Source organism: Peromyscus maniculatus, chromosome 23 (genome assembly GCF_049852395.1).
Source record: "Peromyscus maniculatus bairdii isolate BWxNUB_F1_BW_parent chromosome 23, HU_Pman_BW_mat_3.1, whole genome shotgun sequence".
In the NCBI taxonomy this organism is placed as follows: Eukaryota; Metazoa; Chordata; class Mammalia; order Rodentia; family Cricetidae; genus Peromyscus; species Peromyscus maniculatus.
Window position 1 is genome coordinate 58187043 of NC_134874.1, and position 26774 is coordinate 58213816.

The 26774-nt window shown below is 42.0% G+C and overlaps 1 protein-coding gene across 2 annotated transcripts in view; it reads left to right on the top strand.

Annotated features, from left to right (window-relative positions):
• The window catches only part of LOC102906506 (vomeronasal type-2 receptor 26-like), a 194515-nt gene that overhangs the window by 151366 nt on the left and 16375 nt on the right, over positions 1-26774 (top strand). The window contains exons 10-15 of one of the 2 annotated variants that reach the window (XM_076560666.1): positions 16986-18563; positions 18958-19391; positions 20709-20830; positions 21023-21296; positions 25144-25859; positions 25991-26123. In XM_076560666.1, coding sequence (XP_076416781.1) covers positions 16986-17095 — 110 coding nt within the window. In that variant the 3' untranslated portion in view covers positions 17096-18563; positions 18958-19391; positions 20709-20830; ... (1 more) ...; positions 25144-25859; positions 25991-26123. Of the gene's footprint in view, positions 1-16985; positions 18564-18957; positions 19392-19662; positions 19789-20694; positions 20831-21022; positions 21297-21376; positions 21915-25143; positions 25860-25990; positions 26124-26774 lie in introns of those variants that run through there. The other variant, XR_013047679.1, reaches the window with a different exon arrangement.

The window sequence follows — 26774 nt, forward strand, 5'->3', positions numbered from 1 at the left end:
CAGCAATACCACTCTTGGACATATACTCAAAAGATGTTCACCCATACCACAAGGATATTTGTTCAACTATGTTCATGGCAGCACTATTCATCATAGCCAGAACTTGAAAACATCCTAGTTGCCCTTCAACTGAAGAATGGATAGAGAAATTTTGGCACATTTATACAATGGAGTATTACGTAGTCATAAGAAAACAAACAAAACAAACAAACAAAAAAACAAACAAAAAAAAAAACAATGCCATCATGAAATTTGCAGCCAGTTGATGGAACTAGAAAAAAAATATCTTGAATCACATGACCCAGACCCAGAGACAAACATGGTATGTTCTCACTCATAAGTGAATATTAGCGGCAAAGCAAAGGATAAACAGGTTATAAACCACAGCTCCAGAGAAGCCGGTAAAGAGGAGGACCCTAAAAGGAACACACATGGATCACCCCAGGAAGGGAAATGGATTAAGATGTCTTGGGTAAACTAGGAGCTGGGGAGTAGAAGGGAGGAGATGAGAGGAACATGAGGGTTCGAGATGGCCAACTTCGGGGAAGGACAGTGAGGGAGGGTAATGACAGAGATATCTTGACAAAGTGAGCCATTATGGGGTTAGGGAGAAATGTCATGTACGCTTTAGAAATGTGTCTTTCACACATCCACAAGGATGTTCCCAGCTAAGACTCATAGCAATGGTGGAGAGGGTGCTTGAAATAGCTTTCCTCTGTACTCAGATCAGTGACAACCCTAATTTTCATCATGGAACCTATATCCAGTGACAGATGGAAGCAGATGCAGAGACCCATAGCCAAGCACTTGGCCAAGCTCCTGGAGTTCAGCTGAAGAGAGGGAGGAGAAATTATAGGAGCAAGGTGAGTCAAGATTATGATGGGAAAGACCACTGAGACAGTGGAATCCATGGATACTGAACTGACAGCTGGGGAATTTGCATGGGACCACACTAGGCCCTCTGAATGAGGGTGAAAGTTGTGCAGCTTGATGTGTTTGTGGGTTCCCTGGCAATGGGACCAGGACTCATCCTGAGGGCATGAACTGACTTTTTTAAAGTCTGTTCGCTATGGTGCCATGCCTTACTCAGCCTTGATGCAGGGGCAGGGAGTTGAGTCTGCCCCAACTTGGTGAGACAGCTTGTGTTGAATACTCAAGGGAGGTCTTACCCACTATGAGTAGTGGATGGGAGTGGGATGGGGAGAGGTGGGGGGAAGCGGGACAAGGGGAGGGAGAGGGAAAAGTGGATTTATAAAGAAAACAACAATTTTAAATTAATAGATAAACCTTTAAAAATCAAGAAGAAGAACAAAAAGAAATAAGATCCTCTTTCATGGGAATGTAGTGGTATTTGCTCTGCCTATGACCTTGGGCTATAGGAACAGTAGGAGGTGGTGCTTCTTGCCATTGTATGTGACCTCTTAAAAGGAAAAGGGGAAGTGTGATGAGCCCTTGCTCCCTGCTGGCTGGTTCCTAGTGTGATTGAACTGCCAGATGGATTTGCCCTGGTCAGATCAGAGGAAGACTTCAGCTGTCTACTCTGTTCTGTATTCATGAGTGTATTTCCTCAATTTACCCTAATAAATTTCGCCAATACTCCTTAAGCAGACTCCAATGGATTTATTTCTTTACCAGGGCCTATTCTGCCTCCCTGACTCCTATCCCTGGGGACTCCAGGGTGTCAGGTCAAAAAAAAATTGGAACCAATTGCTAACTGTGATGCATATCAGCATAACAAAATACATGCTGGTTTCCAAGTTCTCTCAGCATTGAAGTAGCTTTTACAGTGTGCATGCTGGCATCCTGGTTCCTACCAGCTTTTTTCACAATGCTCCCTACCACAAAATTTTCATTCATGGTTCTCTTCCTCCAGGTTCTCATTCATATATAGCCCTGCAATTTTGGCCTTGTGCCCTCTTGGCTGTCTTGTGGTCCTCTTGATCCCCTCTCTCTTGACCATTTCACCTCTTTGTACTCCCTCTTCTGGCTCCTCTGTCTCTGTCATTGTCTCTCTGTTTCTCCCTCTCTATTTCCGTCTCTCTCCTTTCATGGCCCAGTTTAGTAGTCTACCGACCATGTTTAGTCTACTAATTTCATTCCCTCTTCTAGACTCTTCCAGATGCCCATGGCTGTACTCTTCTTCCTTTCAACATTAAGAACCTTCTCCTCGGCCGGGCGTTGGTGGCGCACGCCTTTAATCCCAGCACTTGGGAGGCAGAGCCAGGCGGATCTCTGTGAGTTCGAGGCCAGCCTGGGCTACCAAGTGAGCTCCAGGAAAAAGGCGCAAAGCTACACAGAGAAACCCTGTCTCGAAAAACCAAAAAAAAAAAAAAAAAAAAAAAAAAAAAAAAAAAAAAAAAAAAAAAGAACCTTCTCCTCAACCGTACCTTAGAGTGGTCGTGCCCTTACTTTATACAAAGGGGTTCGCGTGGCAGACTCGGGTGTCCTCTTTCCTGGGGACCTTGTCCGACTCCGCTCTGACCCATTTCCACAACATTGTATCAGCCATCCAATACCTGGAGACACTCAACTAGGTAATCCTCTGGCCACTTCAGGCTTGGAATCAGGGGATGGTGTGGGGGGCACAGGGTTGTGCCCCTGGGCCCAAAGCCTAGGGGCTGCAGAGTTCGGGTATGAGGAATAAAGACTCACCTCTTAGACCAATCGGGTGCTGGCAGGCTCTGTCTCAGGGAACAGTTGCAGCCAATACTCAGATATTTTAACATTACTTCATAAACATAAAAACTTCCAATTTTTTGGTGACTTTAATATGCCTAAATTCGAAATGTGCATATTGAGACTGATTATACAGACCACCAAAGACTTAATGTGCAAATAAGTACTTTCTGTACATTGGAGTCATGGTTAAGTTTATGTTAAACACGTTGATGTGAGGAAACCAGTAACATCAATGTCAAACTCTGAATGATTGCATTTTTTTTTTATTTTTGGTTTTTCGAGACAGGGTTTCTCTGTGTAGCTTTGTGCCTTTCCTGGAACTAACTTGGTAGCCCAGGCTGGCCTCAAACTCACAGAGATCCGCCTGCCTCTGCCTCCCGAGTGCTGGGATTAAAGACGTGAGCCACCACTGCCCGGCACATGGTTGCATTTTAAGAAGACATTTCAAAAATATTTTTAGTTTGAAAGAAGAAACTAAAACATAAATGCTAAATATTTCAAAACAGTGAATCCTATATTTCCAATCCTATGGAAAAGGTGTATCTCTCTTTAAAAAATGTTTAAATTTCTATAAAATATTTGCCATTTCTTATATACCCTGTGCTTTTACTAATGAAGATACGGTGTTGTGCATATGAAGCATTCATGCTCTGTGAGAAATAAACAGAAGTAAACACACAAGTTATAGAAGAGATGGAGTGCCTCTGTAGAGAGTAGCAGTTAGGAACATCTGGAAGAAATAATAAATAAAATGCTGATAATGGAGGAAATAATACAATAGACACTAGAGAAATAATGAATTCAATAGATATTAATAAGATTTTTCAGAAAAAGCGAAATTGAAAAATCTACTTTGCAAATATACTGGATATTTTAAAGAATGAAAATCAATAACAAATGTATTGATAGTTATACCTTTTGAATTCATGATGACAGTCACAAATTGTAAGTGGACAAGTATCACAAAATTATTTCATGACGAACTAAGTCTAAAGCAAGAGTTTTATATCTATCTGTTAAAAAGATCTTTTCTCCCTGGAAATGACTAAACAGTTTCACAAAGGGAGTTTTTTCCAGCTTTCAAGAATCTAATAATTCACATTCTCTCAAGAACAGTCACAGAATGAACACACAGGAGAATTCAATAAATCTTATGGAAATAGATAGAATTGTTTCTGATGACTGAGAACAACATTACAAGGAAGAAATTCAAAGCACATACTCCTTATACTGAACTCACATGAAAGTCAGACAAGATAATTCAGAAGGAGGAAATTCTATGATCATATTAGGTTTTTGTAGTTTATTTCAATAATTTTTGTCAATATAAGTAAATACAAATTATCATGTAATTGAAAATATACTAAAGTATAGCAATGAAATACATAGATTGTTCACTTTATGTCCAACAAAGTAGATGAGCAATATCAATCTGGAATGGTTAATTGAGAGCGTTTGGGAATTTTCACTATTGAGAAATGATTTACTTGAATCTGAAAAGTCAAAGGAAATGTGGGCAAATGCCAGAGAGCTGGTGCAGAGAAATGGCTTGAAGTAAAAGGGGAACCTGAGCAGAGACCCACAGCAACTTTTGTTCCTAGTAGATATGGATTATTGTGTGACGTGTCCAGAAAGTCATTATGCAAACACAGAGCAGATCCACTGCCTCCAGAAAGCAGTAACATGAAGACCCTTTGAGAAAGGCACTCACCTACTTGGCCCTGGGCTTCTCTTCTAACAAGAGGTGTTCTTGGTGTCTTTGTGAAGTACCACCACACTCCCATTGTCAAGGCCAACAGTCAGGTTCTCACTTACATCCTGATCATCACTCTGACCTTCTGTTTTCTCTGTCCATTGCTCTTCATTGGCCATCCTAACACAGCCACATGTATCCTGCAGCAGAGCACATTTGTAGTTCTGTTCATGGTGGCTCTCTCCACAGTCTTGGCCAAACTATTACTGTGGTTCTGGATTTCAAGATAACTGTTGCAGGGAGACTAATAAGGTGAATAATGGTATCAAGAGCACCTAACTACATAATTCCCATCTGCACCACTATCCACCTTGTGCTCTGTGGAATTTGGCTGAACACCTCTCCTCCATTTATTGAGTCAGATGCTTACTCTGAGCATGGACACATAAATATTATATGCAACAAGGGCTCCACTATTGCCTTCCATTCTTTCCTGGCATACCTCTGTGAATCTTACAGATTACTCCATGTTTTTCTTAATTACACAGAAGTCTTCAAGCCTGTTTAGCACAAATCCAATTGTCAGAGTTAGCAATTTGAGATTTTATATTTGTTGGTTCTGTTTCCTGATGAAACTGATCTTTATGCTCTCATCTTCTATTGTTTTTACATAGTTCTCTAAATTAGAAAGCCTGTTTTCATAAAATTTCATTGTTTCTCTCAATAAATATTAAAGAGAATATTAATGGGATGTGTATGTATTCTTTACCTCTCCCACATTGCATAACTTTCCCTTTACAGCATCAAATGTTTTCATATGGATCCATGTGTTTTTGATGCCTTTGGTATGTTTCTTGGATTCATCGTGCTTACATTTCATGTATGCTTTTGCTATGAAGAAAGGCACATTATTAAAATGAATATGATTTTGACATGAAGGAATTACTCTGCCAAAAATACTGCATAATTAGCTGCATACTAGAATAGAATAGACCAATTCTTTTAATTATAACCCAAAGTCAGATGTCAGTTAATAAGATATTTACCCAATTACATGAAGCTTCTGTTAAATCTGTAAAGATTGTGAAATGTCCTGCTGTAACCAGTTCTATAGAATTTGTGCTCATGTCTATCTTTGACTATAGATATCAAAATGGCTTTTCTACGCACTCATTCACAATTTTTCAATTTTGATAAATTACTCTATATTCTTTATTGTGTAACTCCTGTGTATTTATGAGTACTCATTTCTCCATATTTTGTCAATATCACTTAAGAGATATGTAATTCTTTGGGAAAAACATTTGTGACTCTTATTTCATGTGCAGTGTACATTTGCATAAATATGTAAGACATTATGTGTTGTGTGCCTTGTATCTTGTCGTTTGTCTAGTTTTTTTTGTTTTTTTTTTTTAGTTTACAAGCTGTAAACTTTCAAGAATAAGGTAAAGGATAACTTATGACAATCACTACAGGTAAAGTGAAAACAAGCCAGAGTCTGTCTTTGTTAATGGGTTCATCAGGGTGACTTGTATAAAAACATTTTTTCATACAGTATGTTGTTATCATGATTTGCCCTCCCTCATCTCCTCCCAGATACTCCTTAAAGCCAACCAACCAACTCCCTGACCCCCTTTTCTCTCTTTAGGAAACAAACAGGAAAAACACCCAACCAGAACAAAATAAAACAAACAACAACAAAACTAGGTAGTGTGTAGAACACATGGAAAGGTAGGCGCGCGCGCACACACACACACACGCACACGCACATGCACACGCACAAACACACAAACACACGTGTCTTGCCTGCAATATAAGCTAGTGCAACTGTGGCATAGATTTTGAGGGAGTAACCAGTCAACATCTGATTTGACTTTAGGTCCCCTCTATGGAAACCACACCTGACACTTTTGTGTGTGTGCCAAAGCCCTGAAAGTAAACGGAACAAGGGAGGAGGGTAAAACCAAATACCACTGTTCTATTAAAAGGCCATAGCAATAAGACAACTCCTAATGACATTCTGCAATAGATCAGTGCCTTCCTCAACCACTGTCAGAGAAGCTTCCTCCTGCAGCAGATGAGAGCAAATAGAGAGACCCACAGTTGGACATTATGCTGAGAATGATAGACCTTGGAACTCTCAGCCCTAAATGTTATGTCTCCCTCTAATCCCTCCCCTCAGGATGTAGGGATGACTGTGGTAGATGCGGCAGAAAGAGTGTTAGAGGGAGAAGGACTAGAGGACACTAGAAGAACAAGGCCCTCTACATCAACAAGACAGGCACACAAGTGATCTCACAGAGACTGTGGCAACATGCACAGGGCCTGCACTGGTCTGTACCTGATGGGGCGAAAGTGGATGTGTTCACATTCCTCCATTCCTAACCCAGTAGCTGTTTCCAATTGCTAAACAATTGCAAATGAAAGTCTAATTTTTTCCAAGAGAGTCTCACTGAGGAAACAAAAGCTCCTTCTAAGTATAGGATACAAAACTAACACTAGATTGCCAACAGAAAAGAAACTCAATGGTGTCTTTGAAGCATCCTTGTGTCATAATGTCCTGTCATGCTTCTCATTTTTTTCTGTTTTGTATTTTATTATGTATTTTGTGTATGTATTATGGCTTCTCATTTAGTGGTTTTATGAGATTCCTGAGAGCGTGAACAAGTGGGTCTCTGTGTCTATATCTGTTTTTGTGTGCTCTCTTGGGCAATTTTCCTCTTGTGTGGTAGTTTTGTACTATTCTGATGTGCTAGTTTTTGTTTGATATACTGCTATATTATATTTTATTTTATAAATTTTCTTTAGAAGCCTGATTGTTTTCTAGTGAGAGATAGAATGGAGTTAGGTCTGAGCAGGAGGAGTGATGGGGAGGAACGTGGAGAAGAACAGAGTGGGGAAACTGTAATTAGGATATATCATGTAAGAAAAAAGATATTTTCCATCAATAAAAAGGAAAAATAAAAAATATAAAAAATATAATTGGAAACCATCATATCTAAGCAAATGATGTGTAAGACAAATATTGCAAAAACAGAATATTTTGAGCCCCAAAACTTCCAAGATATCATTGATTTCATTTTTTAATTTTGTTGTTTATTGAAAATAGATTTTTTTCATGCACCATTTTGTTATCAGGGTTTTCCTTCCCCCACTCCTCCCAGATCTCCTTCACCTTCCTACCCACCCCAAAACACATCTTTTCTCTTGCCCTCATTAAAAACACACAGACATGCAAAATAAATAAGTGAATAAAAATAATCCACAATAGGAAACAAACAAATAGAAAAAGTCATCAATCCCCACTGAGTTCATTTTTTTTTTGTTGCCATCTACTGCTGCGCATAGGGCCTGCCCTTCAGTGTCCTTTGTGTGTCCTGTGTGACCTCATGGGAGAAACCAATTTTTCCTTTCATTTCCTAAGCAGGTTTAATTTTCTGCAGTGATTAGCTGAAAAAGATGGCTTTTTCTTTTTAAATCATCTGAAGTAACAAAAAAATTGGTCATAAGAGGAAGGGAAATTGTCTTCGTTTTTGTTTTTTGAGACAGGGTTTCCATGTGTAACAGCCCTGGCTGTCCTAGAACTTGCTTTGTAGACCAGGCTGGTCTCAAACTCACTGAGATCCACCTGCTTCTGCCTCCTGCGTGCTGGCATTAAAGCCATGAGCCACCATTGCCCAGGTGGAAATTCTTTAACATTAGCTCATTCATGATATATTGGGAACCACAGTAAACTTTGTCAGAAGTTCAGAGGGACAAAGCAACAAGCCCCTGACAGTTCTTACCTCTAGGACTCCTCAGCATGAAAAGTCCTCAGCTGATAGGATTCAGGTTGAATGAGCTTCCTCAACCAAAAAGTCTACCACTCTTTGACTCTGTTTATCTCCTAGATTGAGTCAATCATATGTAGTACAGGGTGGCTTTGAACTCACGGACATCCAGACGATCTCTGCCTTAGGAGTGCTAGGATTAAAGGTATGTGCCACCACTGTCTGGCATCTATGTTTAATCTAGTGGCTTTTTCTGTTCTCTGATCTTCAGGTAAATTTTATTAGGGTGCACAATATATCACCACATTTCCACATTTTTGTCTAAAATAATAAGAGGTTATAGCTAATATAAGAAAAAATGATATACAATAAGTATATACAATACATACAGTCAAGAATTACGTTAACAATGTCCAGTCCATTAACATTTGACAAATTCAGACAAAGAGCTCCATTATTTATCCTATTTTAGTGAGTCCAAAATGTTGTATCTAATTCATTTTCTACCCTACCTTGTATTACCAACCGAAAACTGTCTTTTGATGTCTTTCAGACTTGTACACCTTATGCCTCTGTAGTGAGTTTCTTTTCTGCATTTGTTAGCATGGAAAACGATAGCTATAACTATCTAATCTTCAGAGCACATGCTCTTTCTTTAAAATGTAATAAATACTTGATGGTGGAAAACATACCTGGACAGATTACCTCCCTAAAGTTAGTTTTGACTCTAGATCAAAATTTATTAAACTAAGCAATGTTCAATTTAATTCTTATAGTAACAAGGACAAGTACTTTGGAGAGAGACATAAGGTACAACAAAGACATTTCCACACTCAGACCCCACACTTTATCCTAAAACTTCTTTAAAACACAACTCTCCAGTTCTAATATTCCAATATTCTAACAAAATCCAAAAATACATATCAGCTCATATATATAAGGACTGTGGTGACTTCTGGACAAATAGTTGCTCATCATTTTTATCATTTACTTCTCTGTTCCCTGTGAGAAAAATTATCTGAAATGAAAAATGTAATGGCAGATAGGCTTTAAGCTTCCTTGTTTTTAAGAGATATCATCAATATTAAAGAGCAGACATATTAGGATTCAGGAGAGCTGCAGGTGGTGAGATTTTAGTGTATCAACTCTTTACAGAGTAGAGTACAAAGAACCTGAACTGGAGGCCAGAACCTGAGGTAGGTTGAACCCTCAAAAGTCTGTGAATAATGACCTACTTTTACCATATAGGCCCAAACTCTTCAAAATTCTACAATCTCCTCGTATAACCAGAACCTCAGTATCACAATCAACTGAATTAGAGAAAGAACAGCAGCCATAAATAAAAATATCCCCAAATTCAGACACACACCCAACACCTAAGTGTAGTATTGAGATGATATGATCCACAATGCACCATCCATTAACATCTGGTCTGCTTGCTATATAACACACAATGTGGGTTCAACTCCACACCATGCATATGGCTTTCCTCAGCAAAAGACGTCCCAGATGCAATACCCTCTGAGGCCCTCCCTCCTCACAGGACTCTGGGCATGTCTCACAACACTGGTCAGTTAAGTCAGAAACCATGATGCACACTTCCTTGGGCTCCTTAAGTTTGCAACTCTTTACTTCCTGCAACACAGAACCGTTTTTAAAATTCTAGTATGCACTACCACCATCTTAAACTGTACCCTGATGCCTTGGGTTATAGTTACAGTAGTCTCTCTGTGATAATCCATGGGAATATGTCTGTATTTGATCACTCTCTAGCAGGGATCCATCTCACCAGCCTTTTCAGTCAAATACATTCCAAAGGAATTGACATATTCTCATTTATAGTCTTCTATGGGTGCTCTTTTAAACCGAAGGGACCCCAAATATTATCACTGTGCACAGCTTAAGTTTTCTGTTTAGTATAATACATGTCTTTGTCAATTCCAGGAGCTTTGTCATAAACTTCCTACAGTGTTAAATCGCCAGGTTTGACCCAAGATCACGGAATTACTTATTTCTTGTTATTATTTCTTTTAAGATTTGCACTCAGTCCCTTCCCCTCAGTTACCTTAGATCTAACACCTGTCTGTATCTCTTAAACTTTCTGTCCTAGTTTTCAACCATCGAGTAAAATGAGTCCTGTCCACGTATATGTTTGGACTGCATTCCACTGGAACATAGTGGAGTAACCCAGGGTATAACTATAGATGAAATTTCGTACTACTTCTCCCCATGCATGTGTCAAATGCCAATTACTCCTCTGCTAGTGGTAGATCTTCATGGCTACCTCCAATCTCAATTCAGGAATTTGGTCCCCCGTGTGTTTGCACTAGGCTTGTGCATGCTGTCACACTTAATGTGAGTTCATGACTCAACTGCCTTGTTGTGTACTGAGGACACTGTTTCCTAGAAGTAATCAACACTGTCTGTCCCTTAGAATCTTTCTACTCCTCCACAGTGATCCATGAACTGGTGATGAGGTGATACAATGTAAATGTCCCTAAGGCTGATCATTATACACTGGTGTTCTATGTACCTAGGCCAATAGCTTGTCGCAGTGTTAGACACCACCTGCTCTGAATAGAAGCATTTTTTGCATTACTTAACTTTGACATCACTATTTTCAGTTTGGAATATAACACCTGTTTGAATAAAAATTTAATACTTCATTGTGTGTGATATCACAATGTAAAAAGAAATTTGGAACTCAGCAGCCTAAATACAATAGGTAATAATGCCGGACTCACATTTATAATCTTAAAAAATAAAAATTATAAAGCTGAGAAGTCTCAATGTGGAGAGAAGTTTAGACAGTATTTACATGGTACCAGATGAGTATAAAGGTTCAAGGTAACAAAGGGGAAGTTCATTCTTTGGCATGCAAGAAAGGAAGAGCACTGGAATCCACAAAGGAGTAAGGACCCATATAAAGAGTAAACCAGAAAGGCAATGTGGAGAAAGGAAGGGAACAGTCCACTCTTCCCACATGGAGACCAGGCGATAGTAGATGGGAGGACCCACAGAGGATACGACATCTGGCCAAAGAGACCTGTTTCTGAAAGACTCGCGTTCCATTTCAAATGAGAGACGTGTGGTGTTTGTATGTGTCAACCTAGTGGAGAAATTTCCTGTGACAGTCTTCAAGGCAGACTAGATTTGTGAATACAGGGACTCCATTTATTCACAATTGATAGAGTACTATTATCAGGGGCCCACTGGACAGTTTATGGAAGAGACAAATCCCAAGGAGCCTGGGGATCACACTGACTGAATTTGTGTGTGTCAGGTGGTCCAATAGACAGGCATGAACATTGGCCTGTTCACATGCAGATACTCTGACTAAAGTCAAGAAGAAAGAACCACAGATGACTGTATCTGTCATGGCACCTAAAATGTAACTTGACACTTCTGACTAGAGACACATGCTTGAGATTGCATTAGTGCTATTTGGATAGGTCAAGGAAATGTCAGAAGAATATTGAGATGACAAATGCCATATAACCAACGGGACAACTATGCTGATGTCCATGCCATTATTTCCTCCCATTGGGTTGACTTGTGTTTCTATATCTGAAGTTAAATAAACCCTGCCTCCTGTAAGTAGATCTTTGCCAACTATTAGATCATAACCAGGAAAAAATTATTAGTAGAGTGGCTTGACACAAGAATGTGAGAGAAAAAAATTAAAAATCACTATGGATTTTTCCAAGCCTTGATTGGACCATTGCATGTGACATCACATGGAGTCCAAGTGATGTAAGCTAGATATCAGCCAATAAAAGGGCGCCACCTAGGGCTGGGTTTATTCTTTGTACTTCAAAGAAGCAGTTGGTTGGTGGGAGAGCAGTTGGATTCAGTTGCTTCTGCTAAATTTGGACTTTTCAAAGCCTGTTGGATCTCGACTTAGTGAGTATATTTCCCAGGCTTTCAGTTTGGGCTTTTGTATCTATTGGTATCTATTCATTGCTTTATTTACATCTTTGGTTTGGGTTTTGATTTGTGCCTGTAAATGCTTTTTCCTTATTTTACCTCATTTTCCTTTTATCAATTTCTTTATAATTTTTGCCTTTGTTCTTTTGGAATTTACACATATAGTGGTATATATTATCTCTATAGCATGAGGAATTTGATCATGACTTCCTATATCTGATTATTTTGCATTTTGATTATATTTACATGCTCTATTTCACTTACCCACACATTGAATGTGACAAGTACTTCCAAATGATCTAAGGTTCTTCCCTCTGCTTGTTCAGAATCCCTAGGAAACAAAATGTGACAGTTGTGTTTGTGGAACTGGAACACTTGAAGTAACAGTCTCTCTAGTTCCAAATGTTTTCCTGAAACCGCATTTCATTCCTTTGATGTCTGAATATAGGACTTACTTCAGTGTTGTGTGTGTGTTCTGTTTTGCGTCAATTTGTATGTGTGGACGAATCTTAATGTTCCTGGGTGATCATGAAGTATGGTCTTAATGTGTTGTTGAATTTGGTGTGAGCTATCTCTCATTAAGGATTTTTATAATCTGTTAGTCCAGGATTTCGCCTGACACTGGATTCCGCCTCTTTTTAAGTTTTATTTACTTGGTGTGAGAATAAGGGTAATGCATCTTTGATGAGAAAAATTTGTAATTTCCCTCAGACTTATAGGATACTGAAATATTTGGAGAACATTGCTGTTTTATGTTGAGATGGTAGAATTCATCAGTGAATTGTCCTGGTCACTGTATGAGTCTTTCTTGATACTCAGTACTTTCAGAGTGTTTGTCTAGTTTTATTTCCTAGACTTTAACTTTCCGTTTGACTCATTATTTCCCTCCTTCTTGGATGTATTTTTATTTTTTATCAGGGGGAGGAGGGAATGGCCAGAGCTTACAGAAGGACAGTGATGCATGGACAGATCTTCCTTTCAGACAAAAGGTCATTAGTAAAGATGATCTGGACACTGTGTGGGTGTCTGAAGGAGTTTTATTCCCACCACACAAAGTGTGTCTCTATTAACTTCATGGTATCTGAGGGGAAAGGAGTTGCTTCAACATCAAGAAGCAGGCTTGGTTAATATAAGACCTATGCTACATGACAGAGGATGGGATCTGGAATTTAGGCTATTTGAAGAGCTCATTGATTATATTCACAGGGTGGATGGGAGAGATATGTTCAATGTGTGACTGTGTGACAGCAATGAATCTGTCTTGGCTTCTGGGAAAGTAACAGGAGTGGGGTTGGGAAGGATAGCAGCCCTCTCTGCTAAGGGCATTTCCTTGGGAACAAGAATGTGAATGGAAAAAAATTAATAATTTAACAGAAAATAATTTTAAAAAATCACTGTGGTTTTTTTCCGAGCCTTGATTGGTCCATTGCATGTGACATCACACGGAATCCTTGTGATGTATGCTAGATACTAGCCAATAAAAAGGCACTGCCTAAGGCTGGGTTTTGTCTGTACTTCGGAAAATCTGTTGGTTGTTGGGAGAGCAGTTGGACTCTGTTGTTTCCCATATACTTGACCTTTTCACTGACCTGTTGGATCTGGACATAGTGAGTTTGATTCCCAAGTTCTCAGTTTGCGATATTGTCAATTGTTTAATTATTTCTTTATTTACATTATTGGCATGGGTAGTATTTTTTTTTCAGTAATTCCTTTTTCTTCATCTCAACTTATTTTCCTTCTATCATCTTCTTTTCTGTGTCATTTTTGGCAGTGTTCTTGTGTATTTTACAAATTTATTGTTATATATTAAATTCATAGGATGAGGAATTTGATCATGACTGACATCTGGCTCTACTCTATTTTGATCATATTTATCTGCTACATTTTACTTCCTGACCCATTGAATTGGACAAGTACTTTGTCAAAGGGTCAAGTCCCATTGAATTGGACCCCTTATACAAAGGCTATCCCCCTGCCTGCACATGACCTACAGTGAACAAAATGTGACACTTGTGTTTGTGGAACTGGCATGTTTGTAGTAACACTTTCAATAATTCCAAGTTTTTCCTGAATTAGGCATTCCATTCCACTGATGTCTGATTTAGGACTTACCTCAGTGTGGTATGTATGCTATGCCCTTTGGCAATTTGTGTCTGTGGACGAATCTTGAGTGTTCCTGGTTAAAGATGTCTTGATCATGAAGTCTGGTCTTATTAATGTGGTGTTGAATGAGGTGAGCTATCAATTATTCTCATTCAGGTTTTTTCTAATCTGTCATTCAAGGATATTGGCTGATACTAGGATCTTTTTGAAATGTCTTATATGGTTTGGAAATTGGGGTAATATTTCTTTCATGAAATGTGCTTGAAAGTGTGCCTTCCCTCCATTTTATGGACTTCTGAAATACTGCAGATCATTGCTGCTAGTTGTTGAGATTGGACAAGTTGATTTCCACTTTGTTAGTTTTGGGTTCTGGGATTTAGATTTGCTGCTTCATATTTATATTTATGTTTTTCGGTTGTCTTTATATTTATTCTTATTTTGTACACTTCATCCTGACTGGATGCTTCCCTCCCTCCACTCCTCCCAGTTACCCCTCACCTGCTCTCTCCACCAGATCCACTGCTCTTCAGTTTTCCTTGAGAAAAGAGCAGGCCCCAAGGGATAGCAACTAAACATGGGATAACGAGGTTCAAATAGATTATATTTAAATTTTTGTTTTTTTCTTTTTTTTATGTGTAAATACTTTTGAAGAAACATTTAATTTTTTGTTCTTAGAGAATTTCATTTTATTTTTATTATTATAAATTTTTCTTTTCATTTTACATACCAACCACAGATTTCCCCGTCCTCCCTCCTCCTACTCCCAAGCCTCCTCCCAACACACCCCCCATTCCCACCTCCTCCAAGGCAAGGTTTCACATTGGGAATTAGCAGAGACTGGTACATTCAGTTGAGGCAGGTCCAAGCCCTGCACTAAGTCTGCACAAGGTGTCCCACCATAGACACTGAGTTCCAAAAAGCCTGCTTATGCACCAGGCATGGATCCCAATCCCACTGCCTGGGGGCCCCCTAGCCAATTCAAGCTAAACAGCAGTCTCTCCTACCCAGAGGGCTTAGTCCAGTCCCATGGGGGCTCCTCAGCTATTGGTCCACAGTTCATATTTCCTCTACTTTGGCTAGTTGTCTCTGTGCTTTTTTCCATCATGATCTCAATGTCTCTTGCACATAGTATCCCTCCTCTCTCTCATTGATTGGACTCCTGGAGCTTGGCCTGGCCTTGGTTGTAGATATCTGCCTCTGCTTCCATCAGTTACTGCATGGAGGCTCTATGATGACAGTTAGGCTATTCACTGTTCTGATTACTGGAGTAGGACAGTTCAGGCACCCTCTTGACGATTGCTAATAGTCTACGGTGGGGTCATCTTTGTGGATTCCTGAGAACTTCTCTAGCACCCTGTTTCTCTCTATTCCAATGATGTCTTCTTTTATTGTGTTATCTCCTTTTTTGCTTTCCCACTCTGTCCTTTTTCCAGCTCACTCCCCCCATTCCCTTATGTTCTCATCCTCCATTCCTTGCCCTCCATTACCCCAACTAACCCCCAGTTTGCTCATGTGGATCTCATCTATTTCTCCTTTGTTGGGCTATCTATGTGTCTCTCTTGGCATCTTCATTGTTAGCTAGCTTCTCTGGAGCTGTGGGTTGTAATCTGGTTAACCTTTGCTTTGCATCTAGTATCCACTTGTGAGTGAATACATACCATGTTTACCATTCTGAGTATGGGTTATCTCTGGATAAATTTTATATACGTTCTCATAAGCAATTGCATGATACATTTCCATACATGCCTATACTGTACTTTGATCATGTTCCTCTGCACTATGTCAGTCCCCCACCATATCTTTATGTCTGATACTGTGACTTTACACAAGCCTAGGCCTCTCCTTCCTGTGACCAGGAGAGACAAAGTAGATCCTGTTTCTGTTTGTGGACCTGCCTTGTCTCCTAAAAACTATATTTAGTTTAGCTACTTACCTTATAGCACAGCAGTTCTCTAGTCACTGTGCTGAGTGTGGATTCTTCCCACAATCTCCTTATGTGCTATGCTGTTGTTCCATTTGTTACAAATGTTACTTCTGCCATTCTGACCTTGAACAAAGGCTCTTTAGTGTGTTGCTGAGATGGAGGTGAAGAATGAGGGACTCTCATGAATGATTTTCACATCTATGTTCTTCAAAGAAAGGAGCTCACACTTGTTCCATTTGTTGAGCTTACTTGGTGGTGGGATCAGGCTAACACTGGCACAGGGATGAGTTTGGATGTGTTCCTTTGCTTTTTCTTTCTTGAAGTATTTTCTATAACCCTGGTCTTCATTCTTCTGCAAAGCTTTGAATGATTCAGGGAATCCATGAGATCTGGGCTCTGCCTTGTTTGGAGCTGTTTTTGTTGCCAATCCACACTGGTGTTTAGGACTTATGTGTTTAAGTGTTTTTATTTTATTTTTACTCAATATTCACACATGTCGAGGAATTCCTTTCATATTTTATAACTTTCTGGAGTATAAATACTGTAATGTCCTAAGGACCATCTGGACTGTAGTTGTATCAGTTACAACATCGATTTTTCTGTGGTGTTATTTTTATCTGACTTCTCTTTGTTTGCATCGTGGCACATCTGTGAACAGAGCAGATCATTCTTTCAGGATTCTCAGGATTTTCCTTTGCATACCAAATTTACTTATACCAACTCTGATCTTTCCTATGATTTCTCATCCACTGCCTTAGGTTTGGGTTCTTCTAGTATTTTTATATCCTTGAAGAGCATCATTAGATTGTTTGGGATATCTCAATTTCATAACAGAGAATCCATAGCTATGTCCTCCCCTTCTAAAAGTGCATTAATCTTTTTCTTTTAGCATTGTGTGGGGCTGAGATTGCCCTCAAGATAAAGTGGTTGAAATTGAGCAGAACACCATGGGCAGCCACATGGAAGAGGACTATCTTGAAAAGGATTTCAGGATGTTAACATCTCTAGGTTGTGGTTCCTTCGGGGAGGTGAAGCTGGCCTGCCACCTTCCCACACATACACAAGTGGCTGTCAAGGTCCTTGAGAAAAACACCAACAGTGTGGCTGACATCAGTACTGAAGTGAACATTCTTCAGTCTTTAGAACATAGGAACATCGTTCGATTTTTTGACATGATCGACACACTGTCAACCACTTATCTGATTATGGAGTATGTGGCAGGAGAAGATCTGGAGAGCTGCCTCCAGGCACTGGGCTGTCTAAAGGAGGAGGAGGCTAGAGTGATTTTCCAGCAGGTGGTGTCAGCAGTTCACTTCCTCCACCAGAGACACATTGCACACCGTGATATCAAATTAGAAAACATCCTAGTCGATGCAGCAGGAAATGCAAAGCTTTGTGACTTTGGTATGGCAATTGAAATCACAGAGGGGCAGATGTTGGAGGAGATCTGTGGCTCCTTGCTCTATTGGGCCCCAGAGATCTTGGCCAGAAAGCCCTATGATGGACTGGCAGGTGATATGTGGAGCTTGGGTATCGTCCTGTATGTCCTGGTCACAGGGCACTTTCCATACATGGAAGAAACCCTTGAAGGTATGCACAGAGTCATCACCACCACAATGTGTCCCATTCCCTACCATCTGTCAAAACCCTGTTATTTCATCATTGCCCGACTACTCATGGTCCCTATCTGGTACCGATTCACAATCTGTCAGCTTGTGAAAACAGCATGGCTGGGCCCAATTCAAGAACATGTACTGCCTGCCACCAAAGAAATCCTGCCCAAGGTCGTGGAGACCATGTGCACCATCGGCTATACATGTGAGGAGATTGTTTCATCCCTAACTCACAGGCAAGAAGATAATCATGTAACAGCTACTTGCAACATTCTCAAATATCAGCTGAGTGGTGGGGACAGCCATCAGCAAGAGCAGATGCCCTGGTTAACCATTAGCCCTGCAGTTCCTGTTCGCCTCCCTCTCCCCTTGAAGAGAGCCAGTGAACCAGCATTTACAACCAGTACACATGCTGGGAAGGGTCACTTTAAGGAGGAGGGTGTGGAGGAAAGAGGCAAAAGATGTAGAAGCTACACCATGCCTCACAGATCCTCCTTCCTGGAGGTGCTGTCCTCTTCAGACAACACAGTCCCAGAAAGAGAAGCTCTTATGGCTGACGTCATCAACACTGCTACAGAGGACATTGCAGTCAACAGGAATTCTGTTGACCCCCTGCCTGGCAATCTCTCCTCCCCTGAGTCAGTCTTGGATGAAACACCCACAGGATTTCTGAACCTGGGCTTCTGTGAAGAAGATTCATCCCAGGGGTCAGACATTCCCAGTGACCAGCACCAGGTGGCACCCACAACATCTGGCTCCAGGCCATTCAGGGTCTTGAAGCTGGTGAGGAAGCAAATTTCCCATGCACTGAGAGCACTGTGCAGCTGCTGCTGCTGCTGCCTGCCCACCCCAAGGTGAGCCCTGAACCCTTGCATCAGGGGCCACAAGGAAAGAGAGGAGAGTGGAGACCTATATGGATAACAGTTGGTTGGGCCACACAGATGAATTCCTATGTTGTCTTTTCAATATGCCATTTTAATATCCTTATACCCACTCAGAAGGCCCAGAATTTGATATGTAGTACATTAGATGGCAAATTCACAGCTTCCTGTTCATGTAAAGTCCTGGAAGGTTGAGGCAAAAGCAGATAGCCTAAAATGGGGACAACAGGGTGGGAAGGAAGGGTGGAGAGTTTTCTAACGGGGTTAAAGGTTCAGAATGGAGGAATCAGGAAGGGAAATATAGCACAGAAATTTATCTGTCAAAGTCACTAATAGAGGTGCTTTCATGTTTCTTTCTCCTTTGAAGTGTGGAAACTGAAATGGCCCAATAGAATTCCAGACCTGGTGAGGAGTGACTGCCACAGAAGTGAGCCAGAACTCATCTCCAGAGTGCCAGCTCCCTCCAACCCAGGGCAACAGGCTCCTGCCTGCATTCATCCTCCAGCTATTGGGTCTGAGCTGCCAGTTTGCATCTCTTTCAGCTTAATCCAGCTTCAGAACAGTTGTGGGACAATTGGGGTTCATAAAGCATATGTACCCCATGACCCTCTACCTTCCTAGCTTTGGTTGTGCTTGTAGGACCACTCACACTGCATGGAAAACAGCAGCGTCTACAACCAGGAAGGACTTCATACCAATCTAGGCTGCTCATCATCTTGGTCACTTTAACCCTCCAACTTACTCTGTGACTGCCTTTTGGACAAAACAGCAAGACCTGTGTAAATCCTCTGGAAAATGGAGGTGGGTGAAAGGAGATAAAGAGGACTAATTGGGGAACAATTTTGAGACAGGAATAGAGGACATGAGAGGTGGTGTAGAATACGGAGTAGCGTCTGTCCTGAGGAACTTCCTGTCAACAAAGTAACATGAAAGAGATGTGTGTGCTGACCTGTGACAGGGGCCGTGCGCAGTATAGAGGAGGAACAAACCTCCCCTTAAGTCCAGAGTGGGAGGGAGGTAGAAACAGCCAGCAATGAGGAGGAGAGGGCCTGCTCTGATGGTTCCTAGCATGTGTCAATGCACACAAGTAGGATGCTGTCTTGGAAATAACATCCTGTTCTTTCCTACAGAGCTGGGGTATAGCAGGAGAAAAGTGCAGCACTATTGGTCAGTGGAATCCAATCCTCCTCAGCGCTGAGTAAGTCCTGTCCATTAAAGTCTCACTAAAAGAGGCACTTTCTTTATTCTTTTGGGTTTTATTTGGGGAAAGTGAATTGAATTAGAGTCTTGGTGTGGTTTAGTGCAACAGGAAGGATCCAGGCTGGAAATCTGTGTACTGTGTGATGATATGTTAGGCTACAGATTCCAGTATCCATCCTCCAGGTTAGGGCCTCAGCTGCCATCTTCCCCATCCTTCACCGCACTGCTGCCCCTGCACTATTGATGAACATCCCTGAGAGTCACATGTAGCATCGACCCAATGAATGTCTACATCTGTCCTGGTTCCTGTGGGACCAGGGTTCCATGGCATGAAAAAGGGCTGCCTGTGTCAACAGGATAGACTGGCACACATGTCTCAGGCTTCCCTCATCTTTGATTCATTCATTAACTCCAAACTGCTTTCTGACTGTCTTTCAGAAGAACTGCAGTAACTGTAAATCCAGTGGGAGATGGGAGAATGGAGATAAGGGGGAGGAAGAGGGGGAAGGAAGTGGAGAGGATGGAGAGGAAATGAGAGGACCTGTAGAGAGAGGGTAGAGTCTGTCCAGAGGAGCTTACCTAAAATGAGTCAGGAGAAAAGGAGATTTTCATGGGACAGGGATCTTGAAAAGTGAGACCAGGAACAAATGTCTCAAACAGAGCAGAGTGTGACCGTGGGTTTATTGTGAGCCATGAGGAGGAAAGACCCAGCTCTGATGGTTCCTGGTATAAGTCAATGTAGTGAAGTATGAGGTTGCTTTGGAAAGGGGCTTCCATTCTGGGCTACTGAAGAAGGGTCTGGCAGCAGAGAAGGGTGGCTCCATCATGCAGTAGAGTCCTCTGCCGCTCCTGTCTGACATGTCCTTTTGCAGATCTGATGATGTCTATGTCTTTGTCTCCATAGCCTCCTTCATCCAGGATTCCCTTGCTGTCTCCCACCTCCTGATCCAAGAATCTTACATCATTTTTTCCATCTCATGGAGGGATTTATAACTGACATTTGACCTTACATTAACATTGTGCTGCTCCAATGTGGGAAGGTAAGTAGGCCTTGCCAAGCCTGATCCTGGGTTGTTGTCTTTACAAGGCCGTAATACTGGATTCTCTATTACCAATGCCCACCTTTGGGGTCAGACTTACAAGGAAACCTTGATCATCATGGATCTCTTGATGACAGCCCCTGGTGCAGTGTGAAGCACTGGTCAAGGTGTAGTGTCTGAACTGTTTTCTAGGACACCTTCCAGCTAGGGAGCAGATCACTGTGTTGGCTAGGGGAAATGAACTCAACAGCAAATCCAGGGTCTAATTTGTGTGAATCATGGGCCTGCAGATAAGTTTGAGTACAGTAAGTGTCTGTGTGTGGTAGAAGATGAGTCTCTGAAGCCTGGTCTGCATGTGGTAAAAAGGATCCCATGAGGTGGCATGTGCCAGCATCCCTGACACAGAGGGAAAGTTATCACTGACTTGCTCAACTGAAGAGCAATGGGAGACTGAGAGACTGCAGAGGTTGGCAAGGGACGAACCAGCTTCTCTGCTGTAGTTGGCCTCCAGCTCCATTCTGACCATTTGATCTTTCCTGTTAACAGACACTGATGCATATTAAAGTCTTCAGCAAGGTCTTCCCAGCAGCTGTCAGTTACTTCTAGAACCCTGACCATCTGGCGAGTCCCATGTGCACGGAACAAGATCAGTCATTTTCTTCAAGAAGAGAAAGAAATTTTCAGTTTGTGGGTATCACCTGGTGTCAGACTGTGTTTCTGCTGCATATCATTGAAGGCAGGGTTGAGAAATGTTTGAGGATTCTGTTGAATTCTAGAAATGAGATGGGGAAATTTTCTGAATCCTCATTTTATATTTTACTTTTTTTTGAGACTGGATCTCACTATATAACCCTTACTATCCCGACACTCTCTGTGTAGAACATGCAACTCTCAACCTCACAGAGATTGACCCCTTTCTCTGGCTCCGGAGTACTGCAATTACAGATGTGGACTGCCATGCCTGGCTTCAAGTACTATATGTATAGCATCAATGGTAAATTCCTCAAACACTTGAGGGAAAAGAGACAAGTCTTGTGCTTCTTTCATCCTAACAGGTTCAGGGATTGAAGTGAAGGTTCTTTCATCCAGGATGGATTACAAACAGCAGCAAGTCCAAATCTAACCTTCAGAATAGAAGTCTATGTCCACCAGTGAACAGATACCTGGAGGTGAGAACTGCTGTCATGAAATCTTCTGGGGACCCCAGTCAGTGGGCTGGAGGGGGTATGCCCTAACTGATACATCCTTGGAAACAAGGCACAGAGCATGCAAAGGCTACTCTCTAACCCTGTTTTTACAGGATCCCCACTGCAGTCCAGGCACAAATCCCATGACTTCGACCTGACCAACCAGGAGCGTCCAGATTGGCTACCTGGTCTAATTGATTGAGTTCTTCCCATTTGAGCCTTGAGATCACAGCTGAGGACTCAAGGTGAGTCACTGAGACAGCTGGCGCCTGTCTTGGGATGTTGGAGGCAGAGCTTTCACTTTAAGGACACCAGTGGCAGTGGCAGTACATGAAGCCACATATTCTACATAGGAGCTTCCAGTTCTACTCATCTGACACCCAGATTCTGTCTGCTTGTCTGCTGACTTCCATGGCTACTCTTGCTCATGGGTCCCACAGTGCTTTTGTTATTTGTCAAAACCACTTTGGGTTGGTTTTAGGACACTGAACTTTGTTCATACTCCCTGGTTAATGGAGAGCCCAGGGAGGAAGGTTTCTGAAATCTGAACCAACTGGGACTCTATGCAGCCCACTCTAGACAGTGCCTGATGATAGAGGTGATCAGCCCCTCCCAGGAACATTGTGGACCATTCCAGGAAGACCACTGTAGTATTTCATGTCCTGAGTGTTCTGTTGTTCATGTTCTGATGCCTATGACCTGCGCATTTTGCTTATGAAAGAAAACAGTGATCCTTATCTTTTGGGACAAGCTTGTCACACATAACACAGTCATCCTCAGTTGTATCTGTTTTCTGAAAAATGTCTAAATTTCATTCACTCTTGAGGGTGAGAATGTTCTTTTTATCCTGTATGCTCTTCATTTACTTATTTCATCTATTTATTTCCTTATCTCTCTGCTGAGTTATTTATTCATTTTTATATTCATTGTGTGTCTTTTATATCAGTATCTTGATCACACTCATGATCCTATCTCTTCACACCTGCCTTCCACTCCTACACCTGCCCAAACAAAATTTAAACTTCACGGTTTCCTTGTGGAAGCTGCAGTGACCAAGTGTAACAGAGGGAGTCACACTATAAACCCCTCTGTCCACATGTCTTCACTTGCTAGTGCTCGTTACAGAGTCACTGGTCTGGTTCCAGGCCTTGGGTTTCTACTATGCTAATTTTGTATTTGATACTGTCATCTGTCCTTTGCAATTGGCACATTAACTTGTTTCACTCTGTGGGTATGCAAATTTAAAACTCTGACTTCAAAATCACTAGTGCCACAGCACAAACCCACTTCTAAATAAAGTGACATAGTTGAGCTGAAGGAGAGCAGATGATGAGAACCAGAGATTGCAGAGGCAGCAGGAAAGAATTGGCTAAGGGATGAATTTGGAGAGGATGGAGGAGAGAGAGGGAAGGAGCCACGGGGAGAGGGTTGCACAGTATGTCTAGCTTAAGTGCTGCATATTTCAAGTTCCCCTAGAGTCCCATTCACATGTCCTTCCTCTTTAAAGTGATGAGCTCTCTACATCAGGAGACACAGGGTGGTGAGTTGCAGGTGTGGCCTGAGACAGCAGAAGTTGGAGCTCTGCAGGAAGTCCAGATGGCAGTGTGCCCACTTCCCCAGCATGAAGGGTCTGTGTCCAGCACAGGAGGAGGTGAGCCAATTACCACAGGTTTCCCTCCAGAAAATTCTCATTATCAAGGGAATATGTTTCAGGGCTGGTGTTTCACAGCATCCTTGTCTGAGGGGAACTTGAGCCAATATCATTTACAAGCTACCCTTGAATGTGCAGACCCTGTGGACCAGTCTGCAGGGGAATAACTAGCAGTACTCATTAATCTGTCCACCCTTTAGGTTTCTGATCCTAGTGAAATGTTTCCCCACATGAGGGGAAGGGAGCTCCTTCCTCTCTTTCCTCTCCCTCCTACCCAGCTGTTGTATTTGCAGCCTTCATTTATCCCTGTGTCCTGACCATCAGAAAAGACACAGCCCCACTGAATGCTGGTCTAGTTTATGTGTTTGTGAAGGGGCCTCACTCTAGGGAGTTTCATCAGAACCATATTTGTCTCCTAACAGGAAAGTGACAGCAAGCTGGAGGAAAATGGGTACCACTTTGGATGGAATGCTGGGACATTGCTCCACTTTGGAAGTGAGTAGGTATTATTACCTAGCCTAGGGCACAGTGGTCAGAGGTGGGGTCAGCACTCTTGAAACTACTTTGTACCCAGGTCTCACTGGGTACAGTGGTCAGGCCTACACAGCCTTGTTAACCATTCAGGTAGGGCTTTCTGCTAGGCCTTTTGCTTGCTTGTCCTGCTGGGATAATTATTTAGAGTGTTGTCAGGTGCACCTGACAGGCAGGCAGCCTCTCCATGCAGTGAAGGATGGAAACTCTGAATAGGATGATTGTCAAGGCTCATCTCTGGGCAGCACATTGCTGAAAGCATCACTGAGACCACTAGCAGATGCTTAGTTTTTTGTTTCTTGTCTAAACTTGACTCTGGCTTAGGGGATAGGAAGAATGAGGCAGATCAGGCAGGTCTGCCTCAATCCCAAGAGTAGGTGGTCACTTAACTTGTATTACAGAGGACAAGAGATCGATAGATGGATAGATAGATAGGTAGGTAGATAGATAGATAGATAGATAGATAGATAGATAGATAGATAGATGATAAATAGATAGATAGATAGATAGATAGATAGATAGATAGATAGATAGATAGATAGAAACAGCTGTGTCATGGCTACAGATGGATATTGATATAACTTGGTGTAGGTGGCACATCTCTCCCCTCTGACCTTAACACCATTGAGAAGGAACACTTTGAAACAAAGATGGTGAACATCTTCTCACACCTGTATGCTGTGACATCCATTCTGTCACTGGCCAGTGACTTAGTCTCTGTTGGGCTCCAGAGACTGGGGAATGGGGATTCACACAACGTAGCAAGGGAAACCAGCCAAGAGACAATGACCTGCTTGCTCCTCAAGACAACAGCTTGTCTGTATGTCAGTGAGTGACCACTAAGGCAGGCTTCACCCTGATGCACTTAACTGAAACCAGGGTCTGTGGAAGGGAGTCTTGGGTACTGTGGCCAGGCATAGAATCTCTCAGGAGAGACTGCAGAGGTGTGACAAGGGGGGAGCCAGCTTCTCTGCTGTAGTTGGCCTCCATCTCCATTCTGACCATCTGACCCTGGGCTGTTAGCAAACACTGATGGATATTACAGTCTTTGGCCAGATCTTCCCAGCAGGATGATGGCCAGCTTTTGCTGTCACTGACTTCTAGAACCCTGACCATCTGGTGAGTCCCAAGTGCACAGAACAAGATCAGTCAGTTTGTTCAGAAAGAGAGAGAAATTTTCATTTTGTGGGTATCACCTGGTGTCAGACTGTGTTTCTGCTGCATATCAGTGAAGGCAGGGCTGAGAAATGGTTCAAGATTCTGTTGAATTCTAGAAATGAGATAGGAAGATTTCCTGAATCCTCATTTTATATTTTACTTTTTTTGAGACTGGATCTCACTATATAGCCCTTACTATCCCGACACTCTTTGTGTAGAACAAGCAACTCTCAACCTCACAGAGATTGACCCCTTTCTCTGTCTCCTGAGTGCTGTGATTACAGATGTGGACTGCCATGCTGGCTTCAAGTACTGTATGTATAGCATCAATGGTAAATTCCTCAAACATGTGAAGGAGACATGATCTGTGCTTCTTTCATCCTGACAGGGTCAGGGATTGAACTGAAGGTACTGTCATCCAGGATGGATTACAAACAGCAGCAAAGTCCAAATCTACCCTTCAGAGTAGAAGTCTATGTCCACCACTGAACAGATACCTGGAGTTGATCATTGCTGTCATGAATTCTTCTGGGGACCCCAGTCAGTGGGCTGGGGAAGGTATGCACTAGCTGATACACCTTTGGAAACAAGGCACAGAGCATGCAAAGGCTACTCTCTAATTCTTTTTCACAGGATTCCCCACTGCAGTGCAGGCACAAATCCCATGACCTCAACCTGACCAATCAGGAGAGTCCAGATTGGCTACCTGGTCTGATGGATTGAGTTCTGTCCATTTGAGCCTTGAGATCACAGCTGAGGACTCAAGGTGGGTCACTGAGACAGCTGGTGCCTGTCTTGGGATGTTGAAGGCAGGACTTTCACTTTAAGGACACAAATGGCAGTGGCAGTACATGAACCCACATATTCTAGATAGGAGCTCTCAGTTGTTCTCATCTGACACCCAGATTCTGTCTGCTTGTCTGCTGACTTCCATGGATACTCTTACTCATGGGTGCCACAGTGTTTTTGTTATTTGTCAAAACCACTTTGGGTTGGTTTTAGGACACTGAACCTTGTTCATACTCCCTGGTTAATAGAGAGCCCAGGACTATAGGTTTCTGGATTCTGAACCAACTAGGACTCTCTACACCCCACTCTAGACAGTGTGTGATGGTAGAGGTGATCAGCCCCTCCCAAGAACATTGTGGACAATCTTAGGAAGACCACTGTCCTATTCCATGTCCTGAGTGTTCTGTTGTTCATGTTCTGACCCCTATGACCTGCACATTTTACATAGGAAAGAAAACAGCGATCCTTGTCTTTTGGGACAAGCTTGTCACACATAACACAGTCATCCTCAGTTGTACCTTGTAGCAGTGGTGACTACACTACCACCACCCATTTACCATGTCTGAGCAAGGGACTGTGGAACAAAAAACAGAGACAAGGGACAGCAGGTCATTTACCTCAGCAGAAT